This window comes from Myotis nattereri, assembly GCF_964212035.1.
Source record: "Myotis nattereri genome assembly, chromosome: 10".
Classification (NCBI taxonomy): domain Eukaryota; kingdom Metazoa; phylum Chordata; class Mammalia; order Chiroptera; family Vespertilionidae; genus Myotis; species Myotis nattereri.
In genome coordinates, this window is record NC_138085.1 from 6,545,971 (window position 1) to 6,571,864 (window position 25,894).

Below are 25,894 nucleotides of genomic sequence, written 5' to 3' on the forward strand. Positions count from 1 at the left end.
TCTCACTCCCCCTGCAACCCTCCCCCGGGACACCAGGGCTCGCCCACCAGGGAAGCTCCTGAGCTCAGGTGCTGGGTGCCCAGGAGGAGCCCGCCCTGCACCCGCACAACCTCTTTAAGGTGAGCCAGGCCACAGCAGCCAGGACCACAGGGGCCTATGGGGCTCCTGGTGGGTTCGAGCAGGAGCTGGTCTGCAAGGCCGGCCAGGAGAGAGTGTGCTGCCCTCCCTGCTTCCAGGGGACACCACTGGGCGGACCAGAGGCCTACACTGCTTTCCGGCCCGCAGTGTCCGGCCATGCTCACCGCATCTCTGTGTGGAGACTTGGGCACCATGACTCAGGTATGGGGGTGAGGGGGCTGCATGGGGGCCACGGGCCCAGAGGTCAGCTGTGATCTGCCCTTCCACGCCAGACGCTCACACTTCGATCTCCAGCCAGGCCTAGGGACCAACCCAGCAGGAATTTCATGCACCGGGCCTCTAGTCGATTAATAATTTTGCTGTGAAACTAGTAATGCCTTACACTTTGCATTAGTAAATGAATTACAAGAGAAATAGAGAGGTCCATGGAGACCAGGCCACATAGAGGATGAGTCACACTGTTCTCCAAGGCCCGTGTGCCAGGGCCCAGGGAGCAGAGAGGACAGAGCTTGCGCCCACATGCTTACATCACAGTGGTGCCAACAGCCCTGCAGGCTGTGCACAGCCTCCCGTCAGCCCTGCTGGGCCAGGTTTCCTGTGTGCAGCTCGAGCCCCTGAGGGCAGGGGTAGGGGCCTCTCCGACAGCATGCCTGGGGCTGGCACACACAAGGCACTTGGTAGTGACCTCACAGGTCAAGTAAAAACCCATCTCAGCATGAAAAGCCTTGCCACCTGGGGAGAAGGACGGGGGAATCAGAGGTGTTGTCTCCTTCGGACGGTGACAGTGCCGGGTGTGACGGGCAGCAGAGCAGAGAGCCAAACACGACTGTCACGTGGACACCCACCATTCGGGGCCCTCCTTTGGGTACAGGGGGAGCCACAGATGGCCCGGTGGCCATCCAGTGTCGCCACTGAGAAACATAAAAGGGGAGGGTGTCAGTGCCACAACCTGAGGAGACAGGCTTAGGCGCCTCTAGGCACAGCTGGGAAGTGCGGGTGCACCAGGGGATCCTTGACTTCCGTCTGCAAACACTCATCCCACCTCTGCCAGGGCCCGGGGTGGAGGACAGAGGAAGAGAGAGAGTGCCTGGAAGGTCCCGCTGGTCCTATGCTTTGTCCTTGTCTGAAATTCCCGCTTCCAGAGGGCAGAAGTGCAGGTGCCTTGAGGGTCCTGGGCAGCTGAGGGCCAGCTGGGCCTGTCTCTGCCCCTCAGAGTGGGATGGGCACTGAGCTTCCTGGGCAGGGCTTGCTCCCAGAGGCGGCGGAGGCTCCGCAGGGGTGTCCCAGCTCTCACTCCACTTGCTGGGTGTGGAGCAAGCCTTGCCCCCGTCCATCACAGAAGAGGTGGTCGAGGCATCTCTGAGCCCCTCGTGCCCTGGCACCGGGTGGCGTCGATAGGAACACGTTTCTAGTGAGCTTATAACGTGTCGTTCTGTCCACAGATGGGGCCCCTGGATCCGATCGTGCAGGGAGGGGCAGGGCGGGTGGTGGCAAGGCAGGGAGGAGCTGGGTTTAAGATCGGGCCCCGGGGCAGGTGGTCTCACACTCTCTGCCTCCTCCAGGCCCAGCCTTTGCCACTTGAGGACTCGGGCACAGCTTCTCGGGGTCTGGTCTCTCACTTCTGCGGTGGTGGGGTGTGCAAAGCAGGTTTAGATGTTTCTGCTGCCTGATACATGGGGAAGGTTGGCACCCCCAGAGAACTGAGGCCCACTGGAAGAGCAGCTATAAATCATTCCGTTCCATGCTGCACTCTGCTTCTGGACACTTGTCCATCCTGCCTTCCCCAGGTCCCTCAGGGCCCAACTCACATGGCACCTCTGACTCCCCCTCATGGTGTGATTCAGCTGACAAGTGTCTTTGATCACTTCTGGGGGCCCCATGAGGAGAGGAGTGGCATAGTCCTGCCCTGCAGGAATAGCCTTCGGGGGGGGGGCGGACAGGCCAGTTCAGTGTTGCCTCATAGTGGGCACTCTGGGTGCCCAGCATCTGACTCAGTGGGTGGGATAGAGTGAAGTCCTCAGAGTGGGCAATTCCGGCTGGGTTTTGAAGGCTGAGTAGGAGTTGGTTGTAAGGATGACTGAGAGGCTGTGCTATGGGATCCTTCAGGGCCTGAGAATATGGTGAGACTGGTGAGTACTGGTGGGTAGACTCAAGATGAGAATTCTGGGGGCAGTGGCCAAGCGGGGAGAGCTGGGCGTCCTTCCTGTTGAAGCCCGTCCATGAGCTCCGGCTCACATCACTGATAGTGGTCGGGGCTCCTTACCCACGCAGGCTCCTTAAGGATAAGGTGCAGGCTGCTGAGGGCAGTGAAGAGACAGGACTGGACCTCTCCAGCCTGAGTTCAAGCCCAGCTTCACCCCTGGCTGGCTTTGTGACTTGGGGTTCATTCCTTAATTGACCCAAGTCAGCCCCTTCGTGTGTAGGAAGGGACTGTCCCTGCCTCCCTCTGGGGGCTGTTGTGAAGAGTGAATGTGGCAGAGACAGAGAGCACCTAGTGCAGGGCCGGGGACAGGCAGCGAGGGGGCTGCCAGGTGAAGCCAGAGTCACTGACCAAACCCTTCCCGCTGCCAGGCTTTGACCAGAACCATGTCCACTGGCGGTAGGTGCACGGTTTCCCCTCTACCGAGAATCCGGGGTTCTGGCCCGTGCAGGGAAATGAACACATGATGGATAAGCAGGAGCTACTGGCCCGCTCCCAGGTGTTAGAACCCGTGAGTGGGGCAAGCCTTGGAGAACAGCCCGCCAAGAGAAATGGGCACATCCCCGTGTATGCGTGCTTGCAGACTCTGAGGGCATTCAGGGGAGACTCAGTCCCCCTGAGACTGAGTGGCGCTGGGAGGGCTTGTGGGGGTGGGGCGGGACCAGGGATGAGGGGGATGAGCTGAACGGCTCCCCGGTGTGTGCTGGGCACTGGGACAGGAGTGAGTGCAGTGGACGCCGCCCATGAGGTTGCCTGTGAGAGCCCAACCATTGTGTTCCACCCCCAGCATGTGCCTGGCACACAGAGGCCATAGTACTTGTTTGCTTGTTGTGTCTTACAGACCCTCATTTCCGGGAAACTGCCCAGAGCTGTTGTTTCTCTAAGAGTAGGTGTGTGACATGTTCAAATAGGACCTGCTATTGAACAAAAGCTCGTCTGAATTTTGTTCCAGGACCCAGATCAGTGGAGTGACTGTGAGAGGCCTAGACTCGGCCCTCAAAGCCAGGACAGACTCTCAGCCCCACCCCTTCCTTGTTTAAGAAAGTGGCTCAGCCACGTCCCACACCTGTCAGCAGGTGCACGCGTCCAACCACCCGAGGCTGTACATGTCAGACACTCTCACAGAGTTCCCTTCCCGAATTTAAACAGTGTCTTGCTGCGGGGATTTTTCCATCCGGCCTGGCCTAAAGGAGAAGGGCAGGGGCTCAAAAGTGGAGACAGAACTTCCTGCGGCAGCAGGGTCATCCCTAGGTTGTTGCTTTGGGTCCAGTGACTGGAAGAGCTGTTGTCATGACCAGGGGCCTTAACCTGATGGCTCTCATGTGTGTTCTTGATGACCAGGTGCCGACGGAAGACGATTATTTTTCCATGGACACCGAGGGCCATCTCCAGGAGCATTGGATTTGGTATTGGATTGATAAGCTATTCGAGCGGGAGAAGGAGAATGTGCAGCTGAAATCGAGGCTGCACCACCTACAATTGGTAGGACAAGCTGTGGTCACCACGTGTAGCAGAGATGGGGGCAGTTTTAGGTTCATGTTGTGCCCTTCTCTGATGTTCAGCTACTGGATCGGTGCTGCTGCCAACACAGTGGCCCTCTGAGGGCAGAGAGTCGCTTGCTAAGCTCAGTGGCTTGAGTGGGCACCACTGAAGCCTCCCACACAGAGAGGGCCTGATGCTGTGTTGCTTTCCTGTGAGGATGGAGGGGTTGGGCCTCTGTTGCAAAAAAGGTCTACTCGGGCGTTTATGATGTGGGTTGAGCTGTGATGTGAGAGTCCCTACGGCCTTTCCAAGGCGTTAGGCCTGCTAAGGGGCCACAGAGCTGCCGTCACCATAGCACTTGCTCTAAAGCCCTGCGCTGTACGTCACTTTGTTCAGACACCCCTCAGAGACCTCGGGTGTCTTCATCCCCTAGGTCACTGGGTCAGCATACCTTCTAGTGGCTGTAAGTCTCACACCTGGGCCATGTGCTGGAGTCATTTCTGTGCAGCTGTGTTTTTGGTAGTGAGCAGGGGCATGCAGGCCCTTCATCCTGGGGGAATGAGGACAGATGCACGGGGGCCGGGGCTTTTCCAGAGCGTGCCCCCGTCCACATCCTCACCCCCACCCCCACTTCCTGCACTAGGCCCGGGACACAGACCAGAAATGCCTTGAGGAGCTGCGGGAGGAGATCATGGCCCTCAAGACGGCACAGGGGCAGAGTGTGGAGGAGTCCGCCCACCTACACTGGGAGCTGGAGCAGCTGTCAGAGGGTAAGCAGCAGCCCCTGGTGGCTGGGAGCCAGCCTGGCTGTGGATTCTCTCTTACCCAGGGAGCTGAGCCCTTGGCTCTGAAACTCATGTGTCAGCCCTTCCTCTACCCAAGTAAATAGGGTTTTAATCAAGGGCCATTTGGAACTGTGTCATTGCAGTTCTCCCCAAGAACATGAAGGGCCTGGCCACCTTGAGTCAGGACGCGAAATGCGAAGGAAGTGTTGCCAGATTTCTCAGCTTCCATTCAGCCAGTGCCAGGAGCTTCCAGATGACAGCTTGCTGATGCCCAGGGGGTGTCTTCGATCTCTCGGTGGAGGGTTGGAAGCTCTGGATGCAGGAGACGTCCCCAGTGGTCACTCGCCTCCATTATAGTTGTACCCGGGGCATGGTTTCCTCCGTTGATTTCATAATCGGACTGATGGGTATGGTCTGCTCTCCGTCTTCCTGGGCTGGGGCTGCTCAGTGGCTGCTGTTCAGGGGATCCAGGCCTCTTCCTCTCCCTCTGGTGTTTGCCCCCTCCGAGCCCCCAGAGGAGGTGAGGGTGTGGCCAGGGAAGGTGGGTGTGGTGGCCGGCAGTGCAGCAGGAGCCTCAGCACCGGCAAACAACAAGCCAGTTCCTGTGTCCAACAATCACACGTGCACCTGAGAGTGCAGGTTAGGCTTTGCTTAGAGCTCTGCAGAGCCAGGAGGGCCTTAGGCTGGTTTGGGGAGGGGCTGCTTTTTCAATTCTGAGCGTCATTCCTCAGCGTCATGGAAAGGCTGTTGAAAGCAGCTGGGTATTCCTTCTCTTCAAGGCGTCCCATCCGCTCCAAACCTAAAATCAGTTCACTGAACTACGAGTCTGTGTGAGAAGTTAGTTCTTTCCGTGGTTTGGTGTCTCCCCAGTCCTGGGAACCCAGGCTCTGGGAGTTCAGGTTCCTGGGGAGCACACTGCCCCCTGGTGGGACACAGAAGTGGTGCCAGCTGGCAGGGACTGGCTCAGACCAGATACGCTTGTTAGAGACCAAGGTGGCTGATGGGGTTGGAAAGCCTCCCTGATCCAGATGCTCAGTGCAGCTTGTGAGCCCTTCAGGGTCACTGACTGACTTCTTCTTCATGTTCCCAACTCCTACTGCTCAGCTGGCAGCTCACGAACAAAGCGTGAACGTACTTTGTGTGGTTGGGGTGGTGGCTTCTTGAGTCAGAAAGGCCTGGTTTAAAGTCCTGGCTCCTCTCCTTGTTAGCCAGGTGACCTCTTCTGCACCCCAGTTTTCCTATCTGAAAAATGGGGGTAATGAAGCTGCCTCACAGGATTGCCATGGGTACCGTGTGAGAGGAGACAGTGAAGCGTTAGGCTGTGCCTGGCCCGCGGGGCGCCAACAAAGGATGGCTGTTCTTCTCGCCCTTGTCTTATCCAAAGATACCCATTGCTCTGCTTCTTGGGGTGCTCGTGAGCATCCCTACTAGCAGTACAGTGTGATCAGGCTCCCAGAGCTGAGTGTGTGGCCTGGAGGGACAGGCGAGGGAACAACCCTGACCCCTCAGACAGTCATGTTTTCCTCCTGAACAAGCCCCGGGACTTTCCCAAAGTCACACACCTGCTGGCGGCAGGGAGGGGCCGCGAACTCCCATTCATCTCAGGTCTGTGCTCCCTTTCTGTCCCGCATTGAAGCTGTTTAAAAGCAAAGGAGGACATTGCCTTTTTCTGCCTTATGTTTTCATCTCACTTAGAATTTTAAAAGCAATTTGGATACACTGTCTCATTCTCTTTCAATGCAACTGTGAAAGTACAAAATGAAATCTCTGACTGAAGGACCGTACCCAGAGATGGCGAGTACTGGGCATATGCGCCCCATAGCCTCTTCCACCCACAGACATGCGGTCAGTGATCGTGTCCCCGCTGCACCCTCGGCTGAGCCACCTGGATTCCCACCACTCTGAGGCTGGCACAGAGAGCGCACTCTCTTTGCCATCTCCGTTAGTCTCTGAAATCTTTGGCTTGATGATCAGGTTAAAACATGGCAGAGAGTGGTGCCAACAATTCCACTGTCTTGAACGTTTGCATTGGCTTCTCTCTGCCATCACCTGCTTTCTTCGTAAGCTCTGCTTGCTCCCCTAACAAACCCAGCTGAGCCAGCAGAGGGGCCATAACCGCCCGAGGAACCCTCAGATGCAGACAGCAGCAGCACCCTGGGAAAAAGGGAGGGCACCCAGCTGACCATCCCAGACCCTCAAGCCTAGGGCTCAGGGTGATGGCCGTCTCAGGGCCGGGGGCAGAGAGCAGAAGCTGAGGCCCCTGGAATATGGGCTCTGACTCCACTTTGCTCTTCAGCCTCCAGCTGCTTCCTGAAGCTGGACAAGGAGAAGCAGAGCCTCCAGGACACCATCCAGGGGCTGCGGGACGCCTCCCTGGCCCTGCAGGAGAGCAGCCTCCAGCGCCGGGAGCTGGAGAAGGAGAACCAGCAGCTCAGAAAGCAGGTACCCGTGGGTGGTGTCCGGCACATACAGGCATGTAAGTGGCCAGGGGGAGCACACGGGTGTCGGTGAGCATGCGCAGCTGGGGGACAGGCAGAGTCCAGTGCAGCCACTGTTACGGTAGGGGGACAGGAGGCCTCCTGGAGAGGCGTCACGAGGCAGCATGAGGAGCCCCTGCAGCAGTGAGACCGCACACGATGGGCCTCTGTGCGCCTCGTTGCCCTCATCTGTGAAATGGGGTTAACGATGCACCCACCAGTAGGTGTGGTGAGGATGGTGTGAGTTAGTGCAGGCAGAGGGTCCAGCCCGTGGTAAGTGCCTCATGGAAGGAGAGCAGCGCCCTGTTAGAAACCATCAGGCGGGCCCGGGAGAGAAGCAGCGATGGAAGACTCGCTCCCGTGTGGAGACCATGGATGGGCTGTTTCAGGGCTTGGCTGCTGGTGACAGGAGCGCAGTGCCCGCTCTCTCCTTTCGGTGGAGGGGATGAGGAAGAGGAGATGGCTGGACTGCATTGCCTTTCAGGACAAACCTGGTCTTCCCAGTAGCACAGAGGAACAGACATCTGGGAGGACAGACAGGCTTACCAGCCAGGTTCATCCTACAGTTACCAGGACCTCATTCACATGGCAAGAAGGGCCCTGAGAGGCCAGCGATGGCCTCCCTGTGCCGGTCATTCTGGGTCAGAGGGCCTCAGTCCATGTAGCCACCACGGGTGACACAGCTGCGTCATGGGCTCTGAGCACACCTTGACGGGTGCCCGGATTCCGGGTGAGGAAGGCGCAAGGGCACTCTTGCTTGCTGACCACCTGGCAGGACTGGTGCTTTCAGGTGTCTGGGTGTCTGTCCCGACCGGCCCAGGGGTCCTGCCAGTGTCATTTGCTGAGGCTGCCCCGGCAATGGAAGGGACGTGGGCTGCAGACCGGAGACCTGGGTCCCGCTGGTCACAGCTCTGCTGGAACTTCATCTCTGGGTGAGGCTTGGGACCGCCCCTCCTCCTGTGCAGTGGTTTCTCCAGGCCTCTCGTGGGACGTCCGAGGTTCTGTGACTCACGCTTCTCATCCTTTGAGGCTCCGTGCGCCTCGCAGCAGAGCAGCTGCCAAGCAGTGCGTCCTCTCCCTGGGAGCCGGGAGGAAGGCCCTCCTCACACCGCGTCTCTCTGTGCAGTGCAGCTCAGGGAAAGCCACCAGACAGCCTGGGTTTTAGATTCATGGGGGCTGGGCACAGTGAATGTCTCTGTAAATGGCAGCTCCATCTTTGCCGAGATAGAAAGGCTTGACCTTTAGAAAGATGAGAACCTCCAACGGGGCGGGTCCTCAGGGGTGAGCTGCAGAGGCCTGCGTTGTAGCCTCTGGCCCAGCTCCCGGCAGGGCTGAGAAATGATCTCTGATGCTTCTCCTGCCCTCAGCGTCCACTCCGGTCCCCCCTCCGCACACACAGGACAGGTGGTGGCTGCCGCCTCCCCACATGACTCCTTAGCCCTGTCTCTCCGGTCCCATCCCCACTTCCTCTCCTGATCAGTTCCCTGTAGGACCCCAGGGCAGTCCTGCCACAGCCCTCGGAGACCTGTCTTGGCTCTGAGCCCATGGTGGGAGGGAGGAGCCACAGTTCCCAGACTAGCACTGTCCCTTGTTTGCTGCCAGGAGCTTGCGAAGGTGGCCCTTCTGCTCTCCTCCCTGTCCTGCTCAGCCCGCTTGGGGCCTGGCTGCATCATGGGTCCTCCCTAATGTTGGATCGATGGTGCATCTGGGCCATCAGCTAAAAACCACAGGGGACATGGCCTGACATTGACCTCCCTGGAGCCAGGACAGGCCCATCTTGGACACGTCCAGACAACATGGCCCTCTGGGAGGTGTCTGAGAAGAAGGGACAAGGGTCAGCCAGGACAGGTGGCCTGGAGTCCCAGGCCCCCCCGGTGCCAGCTCGGTTCTCCCACCACCCAGTGTCGCCCAGGATGTAGGCTCCCTTTGGTCTGTGTAAACCTTAGTTCCCAAAGTTCACATCCTTCCCTGTAACTCATGACCTTTCTGTCGACCTTAGAGAGGGTGCGCCCCCCACCCTCACTTGGCACTGACATCCTCAGACTTCATTCCTCTTAGGAAGAGGGCAGCCCTTTGGGGCCTGTCGTGGGAACACAAGTGCAGCACAGGGGCTGATGGCAGGCCCCTGGCACCCGCGTGCTCTGGGCACCTGGAGCCTCCACACAGGAGCCCATGGCCCAAGCCTGGTGCTTTGAGGAAGACAGGAAACCATCTCAGCCCAGGCAGCTCTCAGAGTGGTTCTCAACCTTCCTAATGCTGTGACCCTTTAATACAGCTCCTCATGTTGTGGTGATCCCCAACCATGAAATTATTTTCGTTGCTACTTCATAACTGTAATTCTTCTACTGTTATGAATCGTAATGTAAATATCTGATATGCAGGATGTATTTTCATTGTGCGCGACTCACAGGTTGAGAACCGCTGCCCTAGGAGAAGGGAGGGCCTTCAGGGAAGGACAGGAGTGAGAGTTCCAGTTCCACGGCAAAAAGAAGCAGAGAAAGATGGGGGTGTCCAGCGGAGGAGGGGGGCCGGGGGGGCATGGGGCAGTCACAGCTTCAGACAAGAAGCAGCCACACCAGATATGCAAAGGTTGGACATAACATTCCTTTCACTGGGACAGACGGGGGCAGCAGGGAGAAGGATTAACAGTAAGATGGGGAGGGGTGAACAAGGCAGGAGGGTGGGGGGCACACACCCCAGACCCTGTCTGAGAGAGCAGGCCTGGGGTCGGCCCACTGCGGTGCGTTCGGCTCTGCCGCATCCTCACTGTGGGGCTCTGCGCAGATCACTGGACTCCCTGGGCCGGTGCCCTTCTCTGAATGAGGGGGAGTGACAGCTGCGCAGGGCCTTCCTCCTCAGGGCCGGCTCCAGAGCAGGCGCTGCCATCAGGGCTGATGCCTGCTTCCTGCTGAGCCCAGACCTGGTGCTAGGAAGTGAGGCAGCGATCAGGAAGGAGAAGAAAGATGTTCTCACTTGTGAGAAAGACTCAGACACGTAGCTCCTTGCAGCGCCTTTTGCTGTTGACCCTGGCTGGGTGGGGCTGCCCCGTCCTCGGGTCCCCATGTTGGGGCAGGGGGCTGGGTGTGCCCACAGGGTGCTGTGAGGGCACGGATATGAGCCCCACTGTGCCTGACCCTCCCCTTCATGGGGAAGAAGCTGCCTGCCTGCTACTTCCTAGGAGTCTGGAGACAGTGCCCAGACCTGTGAGATAAAGGCAGGGCGGCCCCCTGCCCAGGAGAAGTAGGCAGAGCTGGCATTAGAGCAGCGATCCTTCAGGGAGTTTGTCAACCTGCCTGTACCAGGCCGCCCCCAGCCAGGTGAATGGAGCCGGCTCTTGGTCCTGCTGCTCACTGGGTTGCTGGGTGTCTGAAGGTCCTGCCCCCAGAGGTTCTAGTCGGTGGCCTGAGGTCTCGGGTGTTTAAAAGCTCTGAGAGCCACCTGATCTGGATCGTGGGGCTCCTCTGTTTTAGCTTTAGAGCCATCATCCCAAACCAGCATCAGGGTCACAAGTCAAATGCAGGCTCTTGGGCCCCAGCCGAGAATGACCATGTCAGAAGCTCTGAGGGTGGGAGGGGCCTGGCGTTCTCAGGAGGGGTCAGCTCTTGTTGCACCTGCCCCCTGCCAGGTGTGAGCTGAGCATGTCACCCTGACAGAAGCTGGCACCCATGCCTGCTGCTTGCTGGCACTGTCAGTTAAGGACACCTGCTCACAGTCACATCGTTAGCAGGGAACCACCTTCTCCCCATCCCCTGTGGTCATGAGTTTGGTGTCAGTGGGAAGGGACAGCAGCACGGGCCTCGCCTGGGAGTCGCACCTCAGGGCCCACCCTGAGTCTGAATCTGCATCCATCACGGTGTTCAGGTGTCAGGCACAGAGTGTGAGACGTGCGGATCCAGGCAGTTCATGTTCAGGGAGTGGGCACTGGTGGTTCCCACTGAAGAGCTCCATGTCGGGCCGCTGATTGGGCAGTCGTCCAGGCAGGACGGAGCTGGTCTGGCCTGGGCAGCAGTGGGGTGTGGAGGGGGAGCCGCATGGGGAATGAGGACAGGCCTTGGTGGTCCATTTACTTGGAGGGGAGAGGAGGGAGAGAGATAGCAGAGGACCCCTGAGAGCAGCTGGATGAATAGGAATGTCACCAACTGGGTGAAGTCCCTGTAGGACATCCAGTGGTGGCTGCTGGCCCCAGGAATGTGGCCTGGCCCTCAGGACGGTAGTGGACACGGCCTAAGACGGAAGCATTGAGAGTGAGCAGTGGAAAGCTGGGAGGGAAGCTGACAGATTGGTGTCTATGGCCTTTTTCTCTACCATGAGCTGGAAGTGCACACCATGGGCTGGGAGGTGATGGTCAAGGGTATGGGGAGCTCACTGCACAACTAGGCCTGACCTGGGCAGCGGCTCAGGGACACCACCCAGGAGCCAGGCTCCTCCCTTCCTGCTCTGCAGCCTTGGCAGTGGCTGATGTACCTCCCCAGGAAGTGGGCAGGAAGGTTTCCCCTTGAGAAAAGGCCTGATAAAGTGTTCCGTGGGGCTGACAGGTTTCGGGTTTGCTTTAAAACACAGTTCACTCCCTGAAACGGACTTTTGCACTTGTTGGGTCTTTGGCTCCGCAGAATGAAGACTGGCAAGTCCAGATGGAAAGAGAAAAGCAGACCAGCCGGGATCTGGCAACTCTCTGTGAGGAGCTGGTGGAGGAGAGAGAACAGCTGCTCCGTGACATCAAGACCCTGAAGGCTGAGGAAGCCCAGGAGGTAGGCCCTCCAGCGCCATGCCTCCCCTGGCGCCCCTGCCTGCAAGAGGGAGATTCCAGGACCATAGGCTGTCCTGGGAATCCAGCAGTGATTCCCGGGTCACCAGTCTCTTCCCTCAGCTGCAGCTCACACCAGCAATTCCAGCCACAGCAGGGGCGCGGGGACAGATATTGCTTCCCAGGGACACTGGCAATCTTTTTGTTTTTTCAATCTATTTTTTATTTGTTTCAGAGGGAAAGGGAGAAGGAGAGAGGGATAAAAACATCAATGATGAGAGAGAATCATTGATCGGCTGCCTCCTGCTTGCCGCCTACTGGGATTGAACCAGCAACCTGCACATGTGCCCTGACCGGTAATCGAACCGTGACCTCCTGGTCTATAGGTTGATGCTCAACCATTGACCCACACTGTTTGGGCAGCACTGGCCATCTTGTTTATGATTGTCATGACTTGGGGGAGGAGAAGGGAGGTGCTCCTGGCTGTGCTCCTGGCTGTGGTGGGAGAGGCCAGAATGCTGCTAAATGTCCTGCAGCTCATGGGACAGCCCGCAGGACAAAGATCCCCCTTCAAATGTCCAGCTTCACACTCAGAGCCCTGGATAACCTCCAGGGTTGTCCCGCCTCACACTACAGGAAGTCCTAGGGTAGGCAGCCCAGTGCTGGGGCAGCGGCTCAGGGACGCCACCCAGAAACCAGGCTTCTCTCTTCCTGCTCTGCCAGTCTTGGCAGTGGCTGTTGTACCTCGCCAAGAAGTGGGCAGGAATAATGTGGAGTGTGAAGAGACAGAGGGAAGGCCTCCCGGGATCCTCTGTGGACATCTCATTGGCCACACCTGACACATGACTAACCCTAGCTGCAAGGGAGGCTGGGTATCAGGTACTTGAGTTCTTCAGCCTCTCTAGTATTGCAGAAAAGGGGCTTGGGGAGGTGCTGTGTAGACTTAAGAGGCTTGCATCCACCCTCCCCCAATATGGCTTCCAGTCTAGGAGGTGGAACGACAGGTGACAAGCCAGGTGACTTGAGACGTGTGCTATTGAGGGAATATACGTGGGTCCAGGGAGAGTCTTATTGGGTGGAGGACATTCAGAATCGTGGTGCAGGGCTTCCCTGAGGATTTGTCAGTCACACTGAGCCCTGGAGGATGAGAAGGAGCCAGTGATGCTGAGGCCGCAGGTGGAGGCAGGTGAGCATTCACAGCAGAGGGAAGAGCATGTGCAGTGTCTGCAGGGGAGAGTGGCGTGAGGAGCGGCCACAGAGGTGGCGGTCAGCTCTCGAGCCCCTGTGGACCAGGGTAAAAGCACCAGGGAATCACCTCACTGCTTTAGGAGAAGATGTGGTTTCTGTTTCTGAGTCATCTGGCTCCTGTGAAAGTGTTGAGACTGGAACTGTCTGGGGGGGATCTCCGTGCCCTTCACCTTCTGTCCATGTCAGGCCTCTGGGAAACGTTAGGACGTCCTTTGGGGCCATGATGAAATGGGCATTCCAGGCCTACACTTTAGGTCTCCCATTTGGACCGAAATCACGCCTGTGTCGTTTCCATTGTGTTTTCCTGCAGTTCAAGGATCTTAAACAACTGGTGCGTTCGCTGCGGGAGAGTTCACAGACCAGCAGCAAGGCCCGCATGAAGGGCCAGAAGACTGAGAAAAAAGTCCTCCTCCAGACGGTGACGGACTCCAAAAGGAAAGTGACCATGATGGAGTGGGAGTGGCGGCAGCTGTGCCGGGACCTGGAGCAGGTGAAGGCGCAGGCGGCGCAGGCACAGGAGCTGGAGCACATGAAGGCGCGGGTGAAGGAGCACGTGGTGCGGGCACAGAAGCTGGAGCAGGAGCTGCATCGGCTGCAGGAGGAGATCGAGAAGCTGGCCATGGAGGTCAGCGCCCTGACAGCGGCCCCTGAGAGGGTCCACGCCCTCGAGCGGGAGAGCCCGGACCTGTTGCTGGAGAACCAGAGGCTGCAGACGTCTCTGGACACCCTGCAGCCCGAGGGCCTGGAGCAGGACAAGCAGCTGGACACCAGGGTAATTCTGGCCTCAGAATGAGTTAGGATGGATTCCTCCCCGGTTAACTTTCTGGTGGTTTGAATGCGGTTGGATGGGTGTTGTGTAAATATCAGAGAAATGGGTTGGTAGTGCTGTTCAGGTTCTCTATATCCTTACTGATTTTCCATGCACTTTTCAAAGTGGTCAGAGAGGGTACCCAAGAAGCTTATCCAGAGAAAGGGCATAAATTGCCAAGAAAGGTCACATGTGCAGAGAGGGGCCCAGGACTAAGCTTAGGCCCATGGGGCAGTCCGTTTCTGCCGTGGGCCTTCCCAGAGCAGCTCCTTGAGTGCAGGGAGAACTGTCCTCAGCACGGCTGGGTGTTGCCTCTCCTGAGGGTCCTGCTATTTTGGTGTCGACACTTGACCTGCTCTTGGCCCCACTCCGTGTGGGGACGTGGGGATCCGGAGTCTGTGGTCCCCCTGGGTCTGCACCTGGTGAGGCATCATCCCCTTCTCCCTCCCAGCAGGTGGAAAATTCCACTCTGAGCTCCCAGAGCGTCTCGCTCACTGCGCTCACAGAGCAGAACACGCAGCTCCAGCACCAGCAGCTGGCGGCAGCCCACAAGGCCCTGCAGCAGGAATACGTGTGCCTGGGCGCGCTCCACGAGCACCTGACTAGGGAGCACGAGGCCCTTCTGGACAAGTACCGCCGCCAGAAGACACTGCTGAGTCGGACCCTGAAGCTGGAGAGCAAGGCTCTCAGTGACAGGTGGGTGCCTGTGGCTGGGGGTGACTGACAGGCTCCCCGGGCTCCTGTCCCCCCTTCACTCTGGCCCCTCATGTTTCCTCTGGTCCCGCTGCTTCACAGTGAAGAGAAATAAATCCACCTTCACCCTCAGCGATGTGGAGTTGGTGCGGCTGGAGACTGAGGGGCAGGAGGGTCCCCCAGGGGAGAAGGGTGTGCCCACTAATCCCGGCTCAGGGAAACCAGGTGTCAGCATTGGGGTCCCAGCTCCCGGGGTATTCCTTCCCCTCTTCCTATTCTCTCCAAACCAAGGACCAGGAGGGGAAGTCACCACAGCTGCCGATTTTCAGCGGCGTGCCTTACCGAGCTCCCCAAGCCTTTTCCCTGTCCAAGTCTCAAAGTCTGCACTTCTGATTTTCTTTTTTTACTTTTAATTTTGGAAAGTTTTGAATATATGGACGTGTACAGACTAGTATAGTGAAAACCCTGGGTTCCCCTCACCTGCAGCAGCATTACCAATACTCTGCCATTCTCATATCACCTTTACCTCTGACTCTCCATATACCTTTTTAAAAGTAAAAGTGATGTGCCTTAAATTCATAAATCTTAACTTTGCACTTTTTCAAAATCAGGGCTTTGTGTGCATGTAGTCAGCCAACTTCGTCTGAGCTCCTGCCAGGCAGATCCCTGATTGCAATGACCCCAGCAGGTGCACCGGGACCCAGAGCCTGGGGGAAGTAAGATGTACAGAGGATTCCAATGTGGTGGGGAGAGAGAGGGAGAGATGCGCTAAAGAGAGGCTCTCCCACACTTGGAGCAGCACAGGAGGGAGCTGTCCACTTCCTGTGCTTGTGAGTTATCCCTGCTGAGTACTTCCCATGCCTCCGCCTCAGCAAGATGCTAGGCAAAGGCTGGGGCTTCCCCGGGAGCAGCTGAGGTGCAGGGATTTGGCATCACAGGGACCAGGAGGGCACTGAGCCTGCAGAGCCTGCAGAGGGCGCCTGCTGCTGCATGAACTTGGGGGAGATGACATTCATTTAAATACTCACCCAGTGCTTCCTGTGGACTCTCTCCAGAGCCTTCCACCCCTTTCTCCACCCAGATGCCCATCCTTCGGGGGTGCCGAGATGTCTGCTCCTATCAGACTCTCGTTTCTTCCAGCCAGAATGAGCATCTTCTGCCTCTTGGCATCTCCATCTCTGCCTCCTCCGCACCCATCCTGTGTTCACGAGATGCTTAGTGAGCACCCACTGGGCGCCTGGTGCTGTCTAACATGGTTTGAATGCACCCAGCTGACTACTGATGGGAGCCTCCTGTGGTGCCCACCCCTCACCAGGTGCTGCGGGCCCTACCCTCAATGCCCTATGATAACCATGTGGATAAATTCTTATGGCTGTTAACATGGGAAGGTTTGTACAGGTGGCATTTGACTGGTCTGAGGGAGGAGTTCATTGCTCTGCCTATGACTCCTTGCTTGGTGGACCTACTGTGTGATTCAGTGGTTTTTGCTGGTTGGACAGATAGCTGGAGGCCCTTGGTGTGTCTGCAGCAGGGCTGCAGGTTGGAGGTGGAGGTGCCTGGAACACAGGCCGGGGGCTCTGTATTCATTTCACCTGACACTTGCCTGGGACACTCGCTCCTTCGTTTCCCTGGACATGCACTGGGTGTCAAGCCTCGTACCCGGGATTCAGTGGGGAGAAGCACTCGCAGTTTCTGCCCTGCAGGAGGGTGGTTACTAATGGTTGCGATATGCTTGATCCTGTGCTTTTCCAAGACACAACAGGGAAGCAGGAGGTGGGGACCCTAATGGTCCATAGCCCTGTTTGTCAAACCTGGATGAGAAAGATCGCCGCCCTGAAAGCCCAGCAGAGCCATCACCCCCACCTTCCATTTCCCATGTCTGGGCAGCCTCCACTTGTGGCTAAAGGCCACAGGAAGGAATGTTTGTCTTCCAACAGCCGACCGAGCAGGTGTGTGTGTCTGAGTCCGCACAAGTCTTGGCTCCAGGCAGATGGTACAAGTACAGCTGATATGGGGTGGGCGGGCAGGGGCTGAAACCCTGGAACCTGGGTGGTCTCTGTCAGCCTGTCTCTGGGTGTGGACACCTCAGGAAGGGGGTCTGGAAAGGGTTTTGTCTGCCTGGGGAAGATTGAAAGGTGATGACTCAGTCTCCACCTTGGACCTGGGGAGGCCCCTGAGTCACCTGAACAGGGAAGGTTGCTGCAGGAGGAGGAACAGCCTGGGGCTGGTCAGGGACTCCCTCTTGTGCTCTGCTGCCCTCCGGAGAGGCTGTGCGGGACCCTCTGCAGACTGAGACAGGAAGGAAATAAAAGCCCGAGCTGAGGAGGAGGCTGTGGGAGAGCGAGGGCAAGGGCTGGACTGGGGGTGCCATGAGGAGCAGGGTGTGCAGTCGCCCATGGTGGCTGCTTGGGCCCCACCAGACAAGACTCTGGCCCCCAAGATGCCTGGATCAGAGCAAGAAGAGTCGTGTTCCTGAGCTGGGGCGGAGGGCTCACCCAGGGCCCATTGGGGGGGGGATCAGCTGTTATGGGCGGTGGAATTCTGCTGTATTTGCAGTGGTTTCTTTGAGAAGGGCGTGAAGTTCATAAAACAGTGGTTTTGTTCCCAGTGGGATGAAGGAGGGAGGCTGCTTTGACAGGGACTGGTAGGGACCATGAAGACACGTCGGGTGGGAGGAGGGGAGACTTGCCTCCTGTGCTGGAGGAGACCCCCAGAGCTGGCCCAGTGACTGTCCACTCTCTCTGTCCAGCACTGTCCCATGCGGATCCCCCTCTCCCACAGCTCTGCAGAGAGAAGCCGCTCACCAAGGCTTTGAGGTCTCCCTGGGTTTCCATTCCTAGCGGGTATGTTTCCCTTCAACAGATACAAGGACCAGCTCCAACATAAGGCAGCGCTGGAGCAGCTGGGGACGCTCTTGACCACCGAGCGGGAGGCTCTGCAGCAGGAGCAGAGGACGAGCGCCATGGCCGCTGAGGAGAACCAGAGGCTGCAGCGAGAGCTGGACAGGTACCCAGCGGACCCCCTGCAGCGCCTCTGCCAGGATTCCATTCAGACCCACTCACTCAGCACCCGCTGAGCTGAGCTCAAGTGAGACCTCTGGTGATGGTGCTTTTTTACCAACCCTGCCCTGGAAGCAGCTGGTGGGAACAAGGTAAAGGGGCCTCCAGCTGGTGGCTGGAAGGACGGACTCGGCAGCTGGGATGGGGCATTGTCTCGGTTTGGACAGTCTCCCCTCCCACAGTTATGATGCTGATGACTGTCTGGTAGGGGCACCTGCATCCTCTCACACCAGTGATCCCATGAGGGAGGGGGCGTGGTCCTCAGCATTCACGCATTCCCATTTGTGAATTCACCTCCTGGCTGAAATGTACTGGTGACCCCCAAATCATTGCCCGTGGCCTGTCATGGATGCCCAGAGTGGGAGATACTGGAGTCGCCTGATGTGCACATTTGCAGCTGAGGTTGAACAAGGCCTTTGACCCCAGCCTTGTTTTAGCTCTCACCTACCAGCGTCCTCTTCATGGGCCACTGAGTGCCATGGTGTTCTATTCTGTGTGCTTTGGAGGCGATTTTGCTGTTTGAAATGGCCCCCAAATGGAGTGCTGAAGTGCTGACTAGTGTTCCCAAGTGCAAGGCTGCGCCGGGCCTCACGGGGAATATTCGAGTGGCACACAATGGTCATTTGGGCCCAGGTATGGTGCTGTTGGCCCTGAGTGTATTACACGAGGCGTCTTTATGTCTTGATGAGCTGACAGAATGTGATCAGAGACTCCCAGGAACCGGTGGGAACAGTTTCAGTACTCACTAAGTCAGGGTTCACGTGGTTGGGCAGAATATTATACTGTGAATCACAAGAATTGACTGAGCGATTGTTATCCTTTCAAAAATCCACAGCAACAGAGGAGGAAACAGGCTCAGGGAGATTAAACAACTTGTTCAAGGTCAATGCTCCTAGTTAGTGACACAGGCAGGATTCGAATCCAAGTCTTGCCTCAACCCAGAGGCGTGATCATATGAACCCTTGCTTCCCACAGCCCTGAGTAAACTCAGCTGCCTGCAGTGGCCGGGCAGGTCCAGCAGGTGGGGAAGGAGAGTCAACAATAGACCAGGCCCTGGTGGAGAATACAGCCCAGCTATAGAGGCTGTCAGCTGGGAGGCAGGCGGGGCTGCCAGGTCTTCCTTCTGTATGTTTTTTTTTGTTTTGTTTTTTGTTTTTGTTTTTTTTCCCTGAGAAGAAGATATCTGAATGTTGATGGGTACCTTAACATTTTGGAATGCTGATACAGTAATTATTTTTTTGTTTTGTTTGTGTTTTTTATTACATCTCCTTTTTTGGGCAGGACAGAGGAATGGGAGGACCTGGAGACATATTTGAGGCCAGGGACCCTTAAACCTAACCCGCGAGTATTCATAGGACCACAATGGCGAATCTTTTTATCTTGTTCTGTTTCTTCTTTATGTTATTTAATTTTTTTTTAGCTGTCTTTATTGGAGAGACATCAATTAATAAAATCATACACACATTAAAATGAAATAAAATAGAATAAAATAAGTAAATGTTAAAAAAATTTTAAAAAGCTGTGTGGGCCAAACTTCACACATTTGTGTTCACATTGAGTCCATGAGCCTCTGGTCATATGAGCTTTTTTGGTATAATCTACCCCAAGGAATCCCAGGTAATGATGATGATGATGATGATGATTTAAGTGGATATAGGTAACACTCCAGAATCTTCTATTTTATTTATCTCAGTAGTTGAAATTAGAAAGGGGCTTGGAATTGGGGAGAAGAGCTGGATATAGACATAGAGTCTTAGAGCAGTAATGTTCTGATTCAGTGTTTAAATGTTTGAATCAAAGAACCCTTTTTCCAAGTAGGCAGATGTGCCAAAGCCTCACATAGAAAGGACTTTTACAGGGATGCTCTGTTGCCGTGGTGTCCGAGCCTGCCTGTCGTTCTCCCCCAGCTGGCAGTGGGGCACCTGGGGTAGCCTCCTAGAACCCCAATGAACACAGTTTGAAAACCGCTGATTTTGTTCAACCCTTCATTCACACATGAAAAACACTGAGGCCCAGAGAGGTTGCAGTTTTGATTAAGGTTGCACAACTGGGACAGAGCCTGGGAGTGCGCCTCAGCCCTTGGCCTTGTGTCTCTCCACCCCTAGGGCCAATTCCCTGCACCAGCAGCTGAAGGGGGAGCAGGAGGAGCTGCAGACCCACACTAAGAAGCTGCAGACCTCCCTGAACGACACCCAGCTGCAGGTGAACTGCTGGCAGGCCCAGTGCAACTGCCTGAGGAAGGAGCAGGAAGAGCTGCAGATCTACACCCAGGAGCTGCAAACCTCCCTTCATGAAAGGCAGCTGGAGGTGAACCACTGGCAGGCCCGGTACGATGGGCTGAAGGGGGAGCAAGAGGAGATGCACACACTCACCAAGGACCTGAAGACCCACGCCAGTGAGCTGCTCACAGACAACAAGGAGCTGAAAACCTCCCTGAACAACAGGCAACTGGAGGAGAACTGCTGGCAGGCCCGGTACGAGGAGCTGAAGGGGCAGCAGGAGGAGCTTCAGACTCACAGCAAGAAGCTGCACACCTCCATGAATGATATGCAGCTGGAGGTGAACCACTGGCAGGCCCAGTGTGAGGGGCTGAAGGCAGAGCAAGAGGAGCTGTACGCCCTCACCAAGGAGCTGCAGGCCGATGCCAATGAGCTGCTCACAGACAACAAGGAGCTGCTCACAGACAACAAGGAGCTGCAACTGTCCCTGAATGACACGCAGCGGGAAGTGAACAGCTGGCAGGGCCGGTACGAGGGGCTGAAGGCAGAGCAAGAGGAGCTGTACGCCCTCACCAAGGAGCTGCAGGCCGACGCCAATGAGCTGCTCACAGAATACAAGGAGCTGCTCACAGACAACAAGGAGCTGCAACTGTCCCTGAATGACACGCAGCGGGAAGTGAACAGCTGGCAGGCCCGGTACGAGGAGCTGAAGGGGCAGCAAGAGGAGCTGTACACCCTCACCAAGGAGCTGCAGGCCCTCACCAAGGAGCTGCTCACAGACAAGAAGAAGCTGCGAACCTCCCTGAAGGACACGCAGCGGGAGGTGAACCACTGGCAGGGCCGGTACGAGGAGCTGAAGGGGGAGCAGGACGAGCTACTCACAGACAACAAGAAGCTGCGAACCTCCCTGAACGACACGCAGCTGCAGGTGAACTGCTGGCAGAACCAGTGCAACTGGCTGAGGGAGGAGCTCCGGAGCACGGACATCTCGCTGACCGAGCTGGACAACCGCTGCCAGGTGAGGCCTGGGGCTGGAGGGCCTCAGGACCCTGGGTGGGCCTGTTCCCTTGGCTGACGCCGTGGGCTCAGCCAGGTGGGAATGGGTCCTCATTGGCATCTCTGCTCAAAGGGTGTGTGTGAATGTCACTCAGAGGCAGAGAGGAAGCCAGAGGCAGTTGACTGGGACGAACACCATGACTGGCAGGGGTGTGCTACAGAACACCTTTCACCTGATCTTTGCTTTTTGTTGGGATGGTGCATGGAAGCATCCAAGTACCGTTTCATCTCCATCCTCTCGACTGAGCACTCTGCTCTCTGTGTCATCTCATTTAATTCTCACAATGATCTTGTGAGCTGGGGTTCCCATCCTTGTCCCTCTGAAGTAGCGGGTTGGAACCCCGTTTGTCTGAAGCGAAAGCTTGGGACTTTCCTGCTACACCAACCACGATGATATTCTAGAGCAGGAGCTGGCCAGCCTCAGCCCAAAATTCAGGTCCAGCTTCACGCCTGTTTGTGTACAGACAACTTTCTAGTAGCCATATTCAAAAAGTAAAAGGAATCAGGTGGGATTAATGTAGGGGTCTGTTTTATTTAACCCTTATATCTAAAATATCACATGTAACCCCAAAAGCTTATTAATAAGATTTTTTAAAATAATATGATTTTTTATTGATTTCTTGAGAGAAACATCCATCAGCTGCCTCCTGCATGCCCTCTCCTGGGGAATGGAGCCAGCAACCCAGGCATGTGCCTTGATCAGTGTGGGGCGCAGCTACAGTGTTTGGACAGGTTCAAGCCTTGGACTGATGAAAGGGCACAGTCCTCTCATTGCAACGTGCAAGGCCCAGCTTGGAGGGCAGAGCCTTCCCAGCACAATTATAGCCAACAGCTACAGTGGTAAGCTTGAACCTGTGGTCCGAACACGTGGCCCCCACATGCCTGAGTGATAGAGTTCAGGTGCATGTAGTTGAGTAGGACTGAAACCCACGAGAATGTTGTAAACATCTTGATCACACCCTTCCTTCGCCTCGTGGCATCTGCTATAAAATAAAGACACAGCTTGTGGGCGCTGGCGCTGTCTCTATGTCAGAGGAGCAGCATCCCACTGAGACCCAGCTTTCATTCTCTTGCTGTCTTTTCTTAATCCTTCACCGACCCCTCTCAGGGTCACTGAACCAGGCTGAGCTGCCCTGGCACATAAGGCACCCTGGGGCTGAGTATGCCATGGCCATGCCGGCTCACCACAGATCAGAAATTACACTGGTGATTTCTTAGTGAATGGGACACTCAACCTACTGAGCCACACACACCGGGCAGCTTATTAACATTATTTTTAATTGTTATTAAGTCCTCAGAACCTATTATATATTTGCACTTATGGCTCAGCTCAGACTGGCTGCGTTTTCAGTGCTCAGCAGCCACACGTGGCCAGTGGCTGCCCGATTGGACGGTGCAGTGGCAGAAGGCTTGGCCATCCCCATGGCATTGGCCGTATTGGTCACGCCAGCTGACGTAGATAATACCAAAATGACCATCTTTGTGCACGTGGCCTTTTTCTCCTTTTGGACATAGATTCCCAGCAGTGGAATCACGGGAGCGTGTGATGTTTGAGACATTGTCCATCTGTGTTTTAGCTGCTCTCCCGCCTCAAGGGCAACTTGGTGGGAGAAAACCATCACCTGCAGAGTCAAATCCAAAGGCTGAAAGAGCAGAAGCAGCGGCTTCTCCAGGAGGACGTGGAGGACAAGGACCAGCACCAGGAGGAGCAGCAGCAGTACGTGTGAGGGGTGTGGGCTGACGGACGCCCGTCAACAGAGGGGTCGTGGCTTCCAGCTCCGTGACTAGACCGCGCCATTCTGGGCAGCAGAGAACCCCTGGGTGCATTGGTGTCCCAGGCAAGGGGACGGACCATCTTACCAGCACATCCTTCTCTCGTTTTCCCGGGAATGGTTCTAGATTTCTGCAAATAGGGGTGGTTGGCTTTGTTGGCTTTTCAGAGACACTGCCCCCTGCCAGACGCTTCTTAATCTTCTTTTGGGATCAAGTTCACTTTGAAAAATACAACAGTGATAAAGAGAGGCTCCTAGGGAAGGACTTCATATCGCAGGCTGAGCCCTTTCTGTGTCGGTTTTTCCCTTAATGGGCTGCAGAGTGGGTTGTTGGTGCACAGTGGCTGTCCTCCCTCTGCGGACATTGTGTTTGCCAACAGGCCTGGCCCTGCAAAGTGCACAGAACCAGTTACCTGGTCTCCATGAACCAGTAGGAGTGATGGGATGTGAGCAGAGCTATGTGCACACAGACGTTGAGGAGCTCCATGGAGGTAGAAGCAAGCGTAGTGGTAGGAGTTGGGGTTCTGCTGCTGACATGGATGGGGAGAAGGCTGGCCAGTGTGTGTGGGGGGGATAGGGGCTGAACATGAAGGTGGGGCTTGGCATGGTCTGGGTGCAGGGAAGATGCAGGGAGTGGCAAGAAGGAAGGCTGGAGGAGGCAGCGCTCAGCCGTGCAAGGCTTTCATGCCTGGCTAATGAGTCGGATTCACTGGGAAGTGGGTGATTAAGGGATGCTGGTGTACAAGGCCTAGGAAGCTGCCAGAAATGAGGGCAGGAGGAAGAGCCTTGGTGCTGGAAACCTTGTGGTTTGGAAGTCAAGTCATCTGAGATGCATCTTGTGGGTCCAGGGTGGTCTTCACCCCTCGGTGCTGTGCTGCTGGGACTGTCCTTCCTTGCGATCGAGAATGGCTGGCTAGTGTGGGACAGAGGGACATGGCCACAGTGACCACTGGGGCACTGTCCCAGCTCCCCAGGGTGACGATTCTGCTCACTGTTCTCCCGGATTCGTCTGCTCATCTACAGGGGGCTCAACACCTACCAAGGATGGTTGACATGGAAAACCGCACTGTACTTTTGGGGTAGAAGTGAGAGTTTGTACCCTGAAGTGGGCTCTCTATAACGCAGCTGCTAAAAATTACCAGCAGAGCTTGGGCAGGTACAAACTAGAAGAGTAGGGACCTGGTAACCGGGGGGATGATCTGATGACGGTTTTGCATTAGAAAGTGTCTGTAGGAGGTCAGAGAGTGGGCAGGCTTCCTGAGCCTGCTCCAAGCGGAGTCTTCCCCAGCCCTGGGATAGCTGGGCCATGAGTTTGTGGGGCTAGGGGACGGCTGTGGGAACAGAATAACACAGACTAGAAGAACAGAGTCCGAAACAACGAGGGCGCTGGGAGCAGAGCAGGTTCATGGCCAGGGACCCAGTGGTTTGCAAGCGATCACTTCTTGCGGGTGCTCACTTTGCGGTGAACTCGCGGGAAAGCCCTTGGATTAGGAGGCCTGGGCACCTTCTTGACTGAAGGAGCCTGAGCAGCTGCCTGGATGCCGAGGACTCATTTTGAAGCAGGGAAAGCTGGGGTCTGAGCTGTCAAGGCCACATGGATGACGAGAGGCAGGAACTGGACAGGCGCCGGCGGCCCAGTGGGGGGCGCTATATAGCGAGCACTGTGTGCATGGCTCCTGGACCAGTGATGGCGAACCTTTAGAGCTCGGCGTGTCAGCATTTTGAAAAACCCTAACTTAACTCTGGTGCTGTGTCACATGTAGAAATTTTTTGATATTTATAACCATAGTAAAACAAAGACTTATATTGTTGATATTTATTTCATATATTTGAATGCCATTTAACAAAGAAAAATGAACCAAAAAATGAGTTCGCGTGTCACCTCTGACACGCGTGTCATAGGTTCGCCATCACTGTCCTAGACAGACAACAGGAAAGCATGCCATGCCCTCTGCTTCAGAAAGGCCAGGCTCCCTCTCCCAGGAGCAGGGGTGCCCTCTGGCAGCCCAAGGTTTAAGAGGTGTCTCTCTGGTCCTTTCTGTGTTTTATAAATGTGAACTGACTTCCCACGTTTAGGAATTAAGGGATTGTGCTTTAGAGCCGGGGCTTCTGGATCCTTCGGGAAAAGCAGTCAGAAGCTCTGCCACATGGAGAGCGGCACTTCGTTTGCAGGCCCCGCGTTAGGTCCCAGGTGACACCAAGCGCTCAGCCTCGCCTTAGCCCCGACTCCTCCCTCAGGTCCTCCCAGGCCGCTTTGTTCCTTATCTTATCTGTTTGACTCCCAAAAGGCTTTGAGTTTGCTTCACTAGAAGTGTTAGCAGAAGCCCAACATTGGAGTGGGTCCAGTCGGAGGACTGACTTTGCTAAACTGACCTTTTTAATCTGATGCCCATCTAAGTCACCGAGGGCAGACCCCTCCCCACCACTAAAGGTATCGTTGGTCTGCACCCGCAGGAGCTAGCCTAGCCCTAGGTCTGACCCGAGTGCCCAATGTCCTGAGCTGACGTGGCTGGGACCCTCGGGGTTTCCCAGCTTGAGTGTCAGATGGTTCAGGGTCTCTCTCCTGAGGTGACGTACAGCCTGACCCTAGGTGTTCAGCCGTCTCCTCGACGTGTTAGGCTCCTGGACCCATGTCACATGCTTCCATCCCCGTATTCCCAACTCAGGGGTCATGGTGGTCATGAGCACCGTGATGTCTGAGTCCCAGAAACACACCGGCTCCTCTGGGCCAGGTCCCAGGCAGGGGTGATGAGTTAATTTATGTGTTTTATTTTAAAAAACAGACTGTTTTTCTCTCTCCTCTGTTAGAGACAAATTAAATGCCTTACAGAGACAAAATGAAAAACTGGACAAAAAAAGCATGGCTCAGCACAAGTTCCATGATCCAGCACCAAAGAAGTGAGTTGATTTAAGCGTCAGTAGCTTACACACAGGACAGAAAGCTTGCTTTTTCACGAGTGAGGGAAGCTGTAGCATCTAGAGCAGTGGCCAGTTTGTTGGGCCCGTACCTTCCGCTGTATGGCAGGTCCCTGTGTGCAGGTCCCTCCCAGCATGGAAAGAATTTAGAGTTTCTGTCAGTCCCACCCTCAGTACTCAGGGTTATCCTATGAGGGATGGTGAGTGCCAGCTGGCCAGGAGCCTGTTTAAGGGCAGAGTCTGTGCTTTTAGAGCCACTAAAGCAGGCATATCAGCTTTTGTCTCAAGATTGCGGGA

General features: G+C 56.0%; 1 protein-coding gene across 1 annotated transcript; it reads left to right on the top strand.

The window, feature by feature from the left end:
* Positions 1-4,304: 4,304 nt before the first annotated feature.
* Positions 4,305-25,583, top strand: LOC308526377 (uncharacterized protein; the record flags this gene model as incomplete). The annotated part of the gene is made up of 9 exons (XM_081101507.1): positions 4,305-4,590; positions 6,902-7,047; positions 11,693-11,830; positions 13,385-13,846; positions 14,337-14,578; positions 17,438-17,581; positions 19,740-20,871; positions 22,487-22,626; positions 25,490-25,583. Exons 1-9 carry the CDS (start codon positions 4,512-4,514, stop codon positions 25,581-25,583), a joined length of 2,577 nt encoding a protein of 858 aa, XP_080957633.1. The 5' UTR covers positions 4,305-4,511.
* Positions 25,584-25,894: the final 311 nt, after the last annotated feature.